Source organism: Sapajus apella, unplaced genomic scaffold, assembly GCF_009761245.1.
Source record: "Sapajus apella isolate SASKATOON/1434 unplaced genomic scaffold, GSC_monkey_1.0 scaffold218, whole genome shotgun sequence".
NCBI classification, from domain to species: domain Eukaryota; kingdom Metazoa; phylum Chordata; class Mammalia; order Primates; family Cebidae; genus Sapajus; species Sapajus apella.
This window is the reverse complement of record NW_022437158.1, coordinates 339806-352488: the sequence shown is the minus strand read 5'-3', so window position 1 is coordinate 352488 and position 12683 is coordinate 339806. Positions and strand designations below refer to the sequence as shown.

The window sequence follows — 12683 nt, the reverse complement described above, 5'->3', positions numbered from 1 at the left end:
CCCTCCACTCCGCATCCACCCTCTGTCCCTCACCACGAGTCCAGCCACACTAACCTTTCTGGCCCCCATATCAGCCACGCTCGGGGCCTCTGTACTTGCTGTTTTTGCTCTTCTCCCGATCGACTCCTTGTCATTCAGGCCTTAGCTCAAATGCCAACTCCTCAGAAAGGTGTTTCTAACAAGCCAGTCCTGCCCTGTGCCACCCTGACTCCCTCCCGAGAGTATTTAAAATGATCTCTTTAGCTGCCTCCCTCCCCTGTGGGACGCAGCTCCAGCGCGTGGGCACTGCCCATCTCGCCCAGCTCGCACCAGGTAGTCTTCACAGAGGTATCTTTCGAATAAATGAGGAATGAAGTTGCCCAAGTACATATAAAAATTCCACTACAGCAAACAATTTTTAAAAACTATGGCAGGAAATGGTTCCACGTCACAAAAATATCTTTACGCCTGCCTGGTAGTCCAAAGTGTGGGTTTCCCGAATGTGACACAGCTCCTGTTCTCTGCAGGTGTGATTCTGAGCATGTGATTTCAGTGTCTGTGTGGCACACGGACGCACACAGTTCAGAGATGCACAGAGCGTGGGGTGCGTGGCCGCAGTCTGCAGGTCCTCACCCTGCCTTTCTTTTCTCTCTGCCCCTTGTGCGCTTTACAGCTTTTCTACAACGGGCATTGAAGACTGATGTGTGTGGGTGAGCACATAGGGCCCTGCTTTCGGGACACGCCAGCACAGGCAGGACCTGCTCTACGTGTGTAGGAAGTACAGAGGTGATGTGTCATGGGTATGCTTTACAAAACCAGGCAATTCCAAACTTCCCAGTCACCTCCACTAAAAGGGGCCACCTCTACCTGCCACATCCCGTAAAACCACTAAGCCCACAAAAGCCCTGGAGGACAGAAATGGCAGAATCTGGATGCAAACACACACTTCCTGTCAGTCTCAACTGGCCTTTTCCCATTTCTTCAGAGGAAGGCCTACAGGCTGGAAATGTGGCACCAAGTCTCTGTTTTAACAAAAAGCACTTGAAGCAAGTGCGGGCGTGGGTGACTTCCCGTGGAGAGGAAGCCCGTGGGGAGGCCCCTGCTCACCAGCACGGCGGCACCGCCCCCCGTCGTGATTGCGGGCTGTGCCTTCGCTGACACCTGCACAGGCTGTGGCTGGGTCTGGGGCTGCGGCTGGGGTTGGGGCTGGACAGCTGGCGGCCCTGCTGACGGCTGGCTGCCCGCTGCCTGTGGTTGTGGCAGTGGCGGCGGCGGCTGCTGCGGGGGTGGTGGCGGCTGCGGCTGGGGCGGGGGCGGCTGGGCCACGGCCGGCTGCTGTGCCTTCTGCTGATCAGCCAGAGCCTGAGAGGCCGGGAAGGAAGAGGAGCCACTGGAGGGGCGAACCCAGCCTGCACACCCCCCAGATGAGGTCCCAGCCACCACATCTTCCCACTCAAGCAGAAGGGCCCAGACCGCTACCTTTTTCTCTTTTGCGATTCGCTCTGCACGGAGAGATGCGACCTGGATGGGAGGCAGCGGCTTGTCATAGTTGATTCCACTGAAAGACAGATGCAAAGGTTGAAAACATAGGCAAATTTTAAGGTGGACAAGTGCCCTAGATACCCATGCTGTCGCATGCCAAGGCAGCTCAAGAGATGAGGACATGAAGCCAGGCGCCCAGCGTGCCCTGCAGGAGATGAAGCCGCCTGGACCCCGTCCTCAGCCTGGCACCGAGTCCTCTTCCTCCTGAGGCCGAGCTCGCCCACTCTCTGGGAGAAGCACATGTCTGGTATCCCCAGCATACCTGCAGCAGCCTGCACACCCACAGCCCGCCTCATGTGTCTGCACTGTACTCTGGAAAATCACCATCTACCCCTGCTGTGAGGACACCCTCGAGTTCATTTCCAGTGAGGTAAAGGAGGGCGGGACTGCGCTTCTCACTCCCCACGGAGTGCCCAGCGTCCACACCGTGCAGGCTCGCACCAGGTCAATAAATATTAGTTTGGTGAATGCACTCTTCATTTAATTGACAACATGAATCAAATGCCTGGTCTGGGCTTCCAGGCACTAGAGTCCCAGTGACCCCAGCGCTCCCATCAGAAAACCAACAGGTAAAATGTGCAGTAGGTCTGAAGACATACTGCCTGCTATGAAGGAAAACAGCAGGGCAGGGGTGCAACTCTCAACAGTGTGCTCTGAAAATGGAGGGCGGTCAGTGAAGCCTGGCGCACGGTTGCCAGCACACTCTTAAAGCACCCTGGTGCCAAAAGTCAGGCCCAGGCAACTGCAGAGCATGGGCAGAAGGGAGTCCTGGGAGATGGGCTCTAAGCTGACACCCTCTGACAAGGACCGCTCTGCCACTGTGTGGAAAGGGGGCCACAGAATGAGGAAGCATCAAACTGCCACTGTGTGCCAGCAGTGCCTAAACCAGACGCACACCGTTTCATCTGGGCAGATCTCCTTTCCAATGTTTTATGAGAAGAGTCAAATGGTCAGAAACACTGCAGATACCCACTTGCCTGGCACTAGGGTTCCACTCTGGGGTTCTGTCATCCGAGTCTCATCCCATGGACTTTCTGGCATCTACCCATCCATCCATTCCTCTTGGCATTTCCCCTGTAGAACTTCAGGGAAGTTCACACACCCCTAAGCGTGACATGTTCTTAAGACATGGCTGGGATGGGCCCACTGGCTCACGCCTGTAATCCCAACACTTTGGGAGGCTGAGGCGGGCAGATCACCTGAGGTCAGGAGTTCAAGACCAACCTGGTAAAACCCATCTCCACTAAAAAGAAAATAGAAAAATCAGCTGATCGTGGTGGCAGGTGCCTGTAGTCCCAGCAACTCGAAAAGCTGAGGCAGGAGAATTGCTTGAACCCGGGAGGTGAGGGTTGCAGTGAGCTGAGATCGCGCCACTGCCCTCCAGCCTGGGCAACAGAGCAAGACTCTGCCTCAAAAAAAAAGACATGGCTAACAAAATCAGTGCCTGCGAGGCAGGGCGCGAGGAAGAAAGCCCCTTGTAGTGGACCACACAGCCCTGGCACACTCATCACGTCTCTCAGCATCTTTCCCCACCAAGGGCTGGCAGGGACAATCCCTGTAACACAGAGATAGGGCAGGGGCCGTCCCATGCATGTCCCAGCCCACAGCAGGAGAAGTGCTGTCTCTCCCTCGGGCTCTGTGAGATGCCATGTCCAGCTGATGCCTGAATATGCTAAGTGCATAACGATTTGCTGAACTCACTCAACTCAGATGACACTGGAAGGAAATCCTTCCCAAGAGTAACAAATGTGTCACAAATAGAGAAATACCTTTCTGCTAACACAGACGCGTGCTTGGGGTTCTTCTGAAAGGGATTCATGCCAAGCCTGCAGTACAGATGGTGAGACCGCAATTACTAAACAAAGAAAACATCTGAAGAAGAGTATGTTAAAAACACATCAAAACCAAGCTTCACACAATCTACTCAGTCATAATTAACGTAACACGCGCACTTGGGAAACATACAGAGGTTTGATTGGGGGGCTCCTCTTGCCCGCGGTCATTTTCATTAAGTCAAAGTGGCTCGTGTACAGCTGGGTGTGTGTGGCATTCTCATCCTGGGCATAGATCTGGCTTGTACGGAGAGGACGGTTGTTTTTACTCTGAAACGAAATTGACGAGAGTACATCCAAATGAGGCAGCATGGACAGATGTTAGCACTAGACACAGGGCTCACTGGGTGGGAAAAGCCGGAAGCTGAACTCGCCACGGCTGGACACAGACTTCCTTTTCTGAGTCCTTCTTTCCAAGTCCAAGTCTGACCCGACAGCAGCAGCATGAAGTGGCTGTCCCTGCAGACTGCTATGACACTCCCCAGCCCATGCTAACTCTTTCCGGGTGTTTTCTCACATAAGCCCCATAATCACCCAAAAAGGGAGGTCTCCATTGTGGGCTGAGGGAACAAAGCAGGTGTGCAAAGTGCCCAAGGTCACATGGCAGGTGACCATGTGGAGCAGGCTGTGAGTCTTCACCTGCTAACACCAAGTGGCAGTGCAGACCGCCCTGGACACCACTGTCCTCTGTCCATGGTGGATAGCGAAGCTGGCGCACGCCCAATGGTGTCTCAAAGTACATTTTTGGGGGGTCTTTACTCATGCTTGTGCCTGGCAGTCTTTCCTTCATAAATCACACAGCTAAACAATGGGTCACTAAAATGTGGGCTGCTTGCCCCCAAGACATCTTAGCACCCTGCAGAATTTTAAAGCAACTCCTTATTCTGTGAAGTGAACCACCATCCCAGGGATGCTGTCTGTGCAAGGTCAAGGTCACAGAGGCAGCGAAAAGTCAAGACCAGAACTCAAGCACCTCCTTCCTCACCCAGGCCTCTTCCCCCGTGCTCCTCTAAACTCTGGTCATTCTCATGAACAGGCGTCAAAGAGAGCATGCCAAGGCGAAAACCAAGACTCTCACATGCCACAGCAGTACAGGCCCGGGTACGGGTGTGTCTGCGCGTGCACACACATACATGTCTGTGTGCACATGTATCCTCCACTGTTAGAGGAACACCCTAAATTCTGAAGGCAGCACCAAGGACAACCAGAACTAGAAATCAACATGCAAGGCCACTTCACGTCAGTCTGCTTCCGAACACTGTACTATATAGGGAAGCATCTCCTCCTGTCTGTCAGCCTAAGAGGAAGCAGGGGAAGCAGGGAGAAGGGGTGCGTAAGAGTAAGGCAAGGCCTATCACACATGACGCTGGACAGGTAAGCTGAGCCAGGCCAGAGGCGGAAAGACTGTGTGTCTGGAAACGGAGCTGCTGTGCAGGTTCTAACTGGCATGAATGCCCCTACCCACATGGTACACTGGAGCCCCGCAGGCTCTGAGAGGTGGGGCTGTCCCACTCACACACACATCCGACCACTGTCACTATCACAGGCTTCCACAGGGTGTGAGGGACATGGAGGCTCTTGTAGGGGGCTTGGCAAGTCACCATAGGGTCCTCTAATGCAAAGAGGCACATCCTTTACATACAGAATGAAAGGCTCTGGAGAAAATTCTAGGTCTCAGATTTCTGTTGATTCCTAAAATACAGGTTAAGACTGAATCTTACTCCATGCTTTCCTGCACAGGCTCTTAACAAAGTGCTCCAACTTATTCAGAACATCACCTCGGCTGGGTTATAGGCTCAGGCCTATAATCCCAGAACTTTGGGAGGCTGAGGTGAGTGGATTACCTGAGGTCAGGAGTTCGAGACCAGCCCGGCCATCATGGTGAAATCCCATCTCCACTAAAAATCCAAAAATTAGCCAGGCGTGGTGGCAGGCACCTGTAATCCCAGCTACTTCGGAGGCTGAGGCAAGAGAATCACTTGAACCCGGGAGGCAGGGGTTGCAGTGAGCCGAGATCATGCCACTGAACTCCAACAACAAAACTTCGTCTCAAAAAAAAAAAACCACCCCCACACCTTATAAACATTTTTGCCTTCTTCTTTGGATTAGCTTCATACATCAGCTATAAGAGAAAAAACGACTTTAGCTTTACTTTTTTCCATAAGGTAATGGCCATTATTATAAAGGCTTCCAAAACACAGAAACCTAATGCAACATTCCAGGAAGTCTTTTCGGTGAAGGCACCACGAGGGGGTATTACAAAGAAAACTTGCTTTTCTATGTTCAACAAAAACAAACCAACCAACAGTTTGAGATAAGTATTTTTATAAAAATGAAAACAAAGATGACTGAAAGCGTGGGTACAGAAATACACGAAGTGTGACGCTCGCATCCTGAGGATGGATCTGGCTCCTATAGAGAGAATGTAATTCTCACAAATTAGAAACAAAAGGGTGAATATGATAAAAGTGCAGAACGCTTGCCTCTATGGTATCTGCCCCACCCCGTCCCATGCCAGAAGATGCGCCCACAGCTCCTGTTTGGATGGGCTCCATGAGGTGAACTGAAAGGTGGTGGTCCCTACAGGCCAGCAGGACATCTGTCCTGGAAGTGAGGCAGCATGTCCCCCAAGGGGTGTGGATACCAGCAACGCGAGCACAGCAGAGCATGCGGAGGCTGCTGGAGCGGGGGCTCTGGATGCTGTCCTGAGGACAGAAAGGCAGCCAAGCAGCAAGAAGGAGGTGCCTGAAGAAAGCCAGATACAGAACAGGGAGGGGTGACTCAGCTAGAGGGAGCGCACGCCTGCATGTTACTGACCAGCCACCTCGCCTCTTCTGCAGACAAGCTATAACCACACAGCTGACTTTTTACATGAAAGACCAGTGATTTGACTATACTATATGTAAATAACACTTGCAGCCAGGCGCGGTGGCTCACGCCTGTAATCCCAGCACTTTGGGAGGCTGAGGCAGGTGGATCACGAGGTCAAGAGATCGAGACCATCCTGGTCAACATGGTGAAACCCCGTCTCTACTAAAAAAAAATACAAAACATTAGCTGGGCATAGGGTGCGTGCCTGTAATCCCAGCTACTCAGGAGGCTGAGGCAGGAGAATTGCCTGAACCCAGGAGGCGGAGGTTGCGGTGAGCCGAGATTGCACCATTGCACTCCAGCCTGGGTAGCAAGAGTGAAACTCTGTCTCAAAAAAAAAAATAACACTTGCAATACTTATAGTTAACCCTGAAACAGAGAACATTATACTCGTCAAAATATTGCAGCAAGCTAGTTATTTGGCACCAAAATAGCAGAAGTAATAGTAACCAACTTTTTTTTTTAAGTCAGCCATGGACAAAACAAAGTGAGAGGTCTTATCTTTTCATTCATCCAAAACCTCCTTGAAAATGGATATACACATGACCAAGTATTCGGATGACACCCTCACCATCTTAGAAATGACCATGGCAGTGCAAATGTTGGTATCAGATAAAACATCAGGTATGAGGCCTGCTGCCAACACCAGGCACGATCCCAGCGAGCACCACGTGAACACCTCCAGCACTGCTCATGCCACAGGCAAGGCATGGTGTAGACATCTGACCTCGCTGGGTCCACCAGGAGCCTGAGGAGATGGACTTTCAACACAGACTCACAGGGACGAAGAAGCCCAGTCAGTGAAGAGCAGACTGGAGCCGACACTGCAGGCTAAGGCCACCGCACCTGCCCGTGTTCTCCTTGGAGGACAAATGAGACCGTGCTCACCTTCCCCTCCTCTCGTGGAATGATGACGTTCTCATAGCGATTTCGGCACTGTTTGGAAGAGCGGTAGATTCGGCTACAGGAGTTAACGACGTCACTGACAAGATCCCAGTTAGGTGTGTGAGCAGGGGACACAATTGTAAGGTTCAAAGGCAGCTCCAGTAACTGCTTTACAGCCTAGAGAACAAGGTTTCAGGTAAAACAGGTGAATACACACTAAGTCAGAAGGTCTTCCCTCCTGCCAAATTCCCTCGTATTGAGTTAGATGAGCAGACGTGGGGGAGAAAAATGACCAGTCATGACTGCTGGCACGAAGACCACGCCCACTCACCTGCAGAAGCGCCCAGTCCTCACTGATGAGCCACTCGGGGTTGTCTTGACCAGGCTCGGCTGTGGGTTTGGCAAACGTCGGCAGAGGCTTGGCGAATGGCGCCTGCTGTTTCAGCAGAATATTCTTCTTCTGCTCCTTGCCCTCTCTGCGAATTTTCAGCAGGCCTGGTGTTGCTCGGTCAAACAGGGAGCGAGGAGGGACGACCGCCTCCCCGTGACGCTGCTTCTTCTTCCTGCCTGCAGCTGAGCAGAGAGGCCGTCTTCAGCAAGACAGTAAACCAGGGAATTCCACAGTGGCGGGCAAAACACAAAGCAAACAGTCGGGCAAGTCTGGAGGTTCCCGGGCAAAGAGGCCACAGAAAGCATCTGCCAAAGGCAGTACCGCTCTTGGGCCTTCACAGTCAATTAGAACGAAACGCAAACACAACCTGTGCAGCCTGTGATTATCACTTGCCCTGAAGCAGACAGCAGAAAGTGGCTGACGTGCGGGGACTCCGCAGGCCAGCGTCACCCAGGTCATGCGACAACCTGCAGGTGCACACCTGAGGGGTCTGTTTTGTGCCGCTTCCGCTCCTTCCTCACATACACGGGAGGCAGCTTAGCCTCCGGGATGGGAGTGGCTTCATACATGAGACACATGACCGAGTCAAGGTAGATGTCACTGTCATCCTGTGGCGGCGTGGGCGGGGTCCAGAGCTGCAAGGAGAAGGGAAGGCCCATGAGACGTGGAATTCACAGCAAACTGCCCATGCAGACCCAAAGACAGAGGGCAGCACTCACCGGCATGACTTCCGTCTGTCCATCGGCATCTTCGCAGACATACTCCTGGAGGGAACACGGCAAACTTTAACTTCCACTAAGTATCAGTTTCATGTTATAAGCCGTAACCCATTTAGCTTCATACTTATTAAGTCTTCCAAATAAGTCTGATTGACATGACTATTCGTAAGACTTATAAATGTGTTTTACTCAGACCTGGCAATGTAAATCAAGGAAAAGTATCTAACTGACAATCTTAAAGTGTCAATTTTTAAGAAAATGATGCTTTGAGAACATGAACGAGTTTGTTTTGGTATGAGGGGGTAAAAACTCCTAGGCTTTCTCATGTCAGTGCACACAGACTTTGAATAAGCCAAACAAGGCTGAACAAGTGCCCCTCGGCAGGAGGGCAAGAGGGCCCCGGGCCGGGTACCATGCTGTAGGCATCCTCGCGTGTGTAGGTCAGGAGCTCCGCCTCCTCCTGCTCCAGCCGCAGCCGGGCCTCCCGCTCCTGCAGGGTCTTCAGGTTCCATGACTCCCACGCCCTCACTGCAGCCAACACTGCATCCTGATGGGGAGAGCAGCAGGCACTTTCAGTATCAGAAGCACAGCTCAGAACAGCCCCCGAGTCCCCGTTCCAGGTCTCCCTGCTGTCTCAGAGCCACAGGTTCTCTACACATACTGCCCTGCAATCCGTCACCCCACAAGCAGCAGCCTGCTGCAAATCAAATCAAAGACACTGAGGGGAGCACAGGCGCCACGGTCCCTAGGAGGGGAAAACAGGCGGCACTGTCCCTAAGGGCTTCTCAAGACTCTTCATTTTAAGCTAGTTTCCATACTGGTGCCTTTTGTGACTTTCATTTAATGAAGTCACATTTATTTCAAATCAAATTTAACTCTGAAAATACTGAGATTTTTTTTTACTGACCAAAGTTGATTCTCTTACCTCACTGTTTTTCTCTTTTTCTTGCTCAATGGAAGTATGAAATAATTCCAGGTAATTTAAAGCATATTTTTCAATTGGTGTAAGCTGTTCCAAAAATATATTTTTTGAATAGGGTTAATAGCAAGCTAATAAAATTGAAGTTCCTTATACAACCCACTCACCAACACTTGAATCAAAAAAGTGATTTTTCTTGGTTGAAGTAAACCATAAATATTTCATAGAAGCGTCAAATTTTAAAATATTTAGTTATGAAGGAAAACACGCCCAAACCTGCTCCATGAAGTCCGCCAGTTCCTCTAGCTGTGACGGTTCGTCATCACATCGCCAGTTCTCAGAGTCCGACGACAGAGCATCAGCGTGTGGTCCCAGCACCCCTTCCTCTGCGGACTTCTGGGCATCCTCCTCCAGATACTCAATACTCTTGAGGGCCTAAGGAAAGTCTATGTTTAGATTGCCTTGATAGACTTTTAAAAATGAGGGTAGTTTGAAAAAGAGCTATCCTATGTAAAGTGAACGGAGATGCCTGCACTGTAATCAGCCAGTCTCCATAAAGGCAACCCACTCCTTCCTTGAGGTCCTCTTACAGGTGCAAATGATAAAGTACTTAGGGAATATAAAAAATGAAGAGGGAAACCTCCTGGGCCTTCCTCATCTTAGTACTGACTTGGATAGGCAGGCCCCACGGAATTGCTGAGAACTGACAAAGACAAAGCAGGCCAGGGTGCCCAGGGCCAGTGAAGCTCCCAGACCAAGAAAGGCCCAGAAGGCTCCATCTCAGACCCACTGCACACCACTGCCTGCAGCTCCCGACAGACACAACAGGACAGGGGCTGCTGTCCAGGAAACAGACAGTAGATGGACGGGCAGAGAAAGTCCACAGCGAAATGCAGCATGGGTAACTAGAAACACAGTACAAAACAGCTTTATCATAGTGCAAGACATGCAGGGTGAAGAGCTGCTCCTGTTCATCTGCCGAAACAGCCAGAACACACATCTGATAGTTACCAGCAGATGTAGGCAAAAGACACCTGAGACGGAGGTATGCTTTTTAATTAGAAGATATAAACTGGAAACTGGTACAATCTGCTCGAGGGCAATCTGGAAAACCCACAAAGTTATACAATGCTACCCTGACGCTATACACAGAAGTTATTGCCAGACTAGGGGTGCACCTAGACAGCAAACATAAAACAATGCAACATGTAGAAGAAATAAGGGGAGGGTGCGTGGTAGCCTTCAGGATGGCAGGGAATCTCCTCAGAAGAGCACAAAAAGCACCAACTATAAAGACAGGGGACATGGGCCCTGGATGGTGTCAGAAGTAGGAACTTCTCATCAGCACACAGCGTTTAAAAAGGCAAACCATAGAATGGGAAAGATATGTCATGTGTATCCAACAAAAGCCTTTTATCCGGAATAAAGAACTCCAACAAGTCATTAAGAAATAGAGACAACTGGCTGGGTGCGGTGGCTCACGCCTGTAATCCCAGCACTTTGGGAGGCCAAGGGAGGCAGATCACCTGAGGTCAGAGATTCAAGACCAGCCTGGCCAAGATAGTGAAACCCTATCTCTACATCTCTACTAAAAATACAAAAATTAGCCAGGTACGGTGGTGTGCACCTGTAATCCCAGCTACTTGGGAGGCTGAAGCAGGAGAATCACTTCAACCTAGGAGGCAGAAGTTGCAGTGAGCCAAGATCACGTCACTGCACTGCAGCCTGGGCAATGAGTGACTCCATCCTTTAAAAAAAAAAAAAAAAAAAAAAAAAAGATAACCCAATTAAAAAAAAATTGAGAAAGCTCTTAGCATTTCTTTAAAAAGTATCCAAACTGCCAGTAAACATATGAAGAGGCACTCAAACTCATCAGTCAACAACAAAACTACAAATTAAACCACAATGAGACGAGCCTGCATCCGCCCGCAGCTGCCGTGAAAGGACAGCAATCTGCCTCCTCCACACCACCACCCCAGCAGCCCCACAGCACGGGCATCCCCGGCACAGCCACAGTACCTACTGCAGTCAAGCATATACAGCCTGAACTGCACATGCGTGCTTATTAAAGGAATGGGTAAAACCATCCACAGGAGCACAACTCAGATAAACAAGCCCACCATGGCCACCAGCCGCAGCTCTGAGAAGCTGCAGTGTACTCACACAGAACTCGACAGCGAAGAGGCGTTAACGACTGCTACGCACAAGAAGCCAGACCCGAAGGAGAGCACTCCACATAAAGAAAGTGCAGGAGCAGGCAGTGCTGTCCAAACGCACAGGAGGCAGCACCGCTGGGGGACAGGCCTTCTGAGGAGCCAGCGGCATCCTCCTCCTCCAGATGCTGGCTACTAGGTGCGTCTACTGACTGAATGAACACTTCTCCAGCTGGAATCTTTGTGATGTGCACACTTTTCTGTATGCTTTTCTATGTCAACAAGGACTTTTGTTAGAACCATTTTTCAGGCACAAATCTTCTGATGAGTGTTGCCACTGACACAACAATCTTATAGCCAAAGAAAGTACGGAAAAGCAAGCCACAGTCCCGTGCGGCAGGTCCGAGCGCAGCGTGCTCTGCTGGCGAAAGGCGAGGCTAACCTACCTCTCTGGCTCCAAGGGCCAGTCAGCCACTGAGGAGCAGCTGCCCTCCTCGCACACCCACTGCAGCGAGTCCTGCCGGCTCTACCTTCCAAAGATGCCCTGCTGCCCCTCACATCCCCCAGCTGTCCTCCCCAGCCCTGCTCACTGGTGTTACTGCTCTGGGCCTCTTAACTGGTCCCCAGGACACCCCCGCCGTGCTACAACTGAGTCTCAACATAGGACTCAGAGCGACCTCACCACAGCTCGACTCAAATCCTTCCGAGGGCTCCCTTCAGTCAGGCCCCCCGGTCACACCCTCCCTACCCCTCAGCCACACCGACCTGTCTGCTGTGGTGGCCACGAATTCTCCCCTGGTCTCGGCACTTCACACCTTCTCCTGAAAATAAGCTACACACTTTACTCACTAGTGTGGTTTCTGCCTCTCTCCTTACTAGAATAACAGCTTCATGAAAGGTGAAACTTTCTCCTGTATCCCCACTGCTTACAACAGTGCCTGACACACAGTAAGGCAATCAACAACTACGTTTCAAAAGAATCTGCGTGTTGGAATACTGTGCTGCTGGGGAACAACAAGGCCAAGATGGAAACTCTCCAGAACTGCTGAGGCACACCTGGGTTGATCCCGTGTCCTGGCTGCTGGAACAGTGCCGCGAAGGGCACGAGGGTGTGCTCACCTCTTCCACGCGCTAATTTCAACCCAGTGGATAAACACCCAGCAGTGGGATTGCTAGATGATCTGGAAGGAGCCTCCCTGCTGTCTTCCATGGTGGCTGGCCTAACAACAATCCCGGGAACAGACTGCAACAGCCCCCCTCCCCCACTTCCCGGCCCGCAACAGCCCCCTCTCCCCTACGTCATGGCCCGCCACAGCCCCCTCTCCCCCACGTCCCGGCCCGCCAGAGCCCCCTCTCCCCCACGTCCCGGCCCGCAACAGCCCCCTCTCCCCC

General features: G+C 51.5%; 1 protein-coding gene across 12 annotated transcripts in view; it reads right to left on the bottom strand.

Moving 5' to 3' along the window:
• The window catches only part of EP400 (E1A binding protein p400), a 128388-nt gene that overhangs the window by 25592 nt on the left and 90113 nt on the right, over positions 1-12683 (bottom strand). For all 12 annotated transcript variants that reach the window (XM_032270874.1, XM_032270875.1, XM_032270882.1 and 9 more), the window contains 11 exons: positions 9415-9573; positions 9145-9228; positions 8632-8766; positions 8220-8264; positions 7982-8135; positions 7441-7682; positions 7113-7286; positions 3487-3623; positions 3291-3347; positions 1459-1537; positions 1087-1341 (listed from right to left, as the gene is read on the bottom strand). In XM_032270874.1, coding sequence (XP_032126765.1) covers positions 1087-1341; positions 1459-1537; positions 3291-3347; positions 3487-3623; positions 7113-7286; positions 7441-7682; positions 7982-8135; positions 8220-8264; positions 8632-8766; positions 9145-9228; positions 9415-9573 — 1521 coding nt within the window. The remainder of the gene's footprint in view (positions 1-1086; positions 1342-1458; positions 1538-3290; positions 3348-3486; positions 3624-7112; positions 7287-7440; positions 7683-7981; positions 8136-8219; positions 8265-8631; positions 8767-9144; positions 9229-9414; positions 9574-12683) is intronic.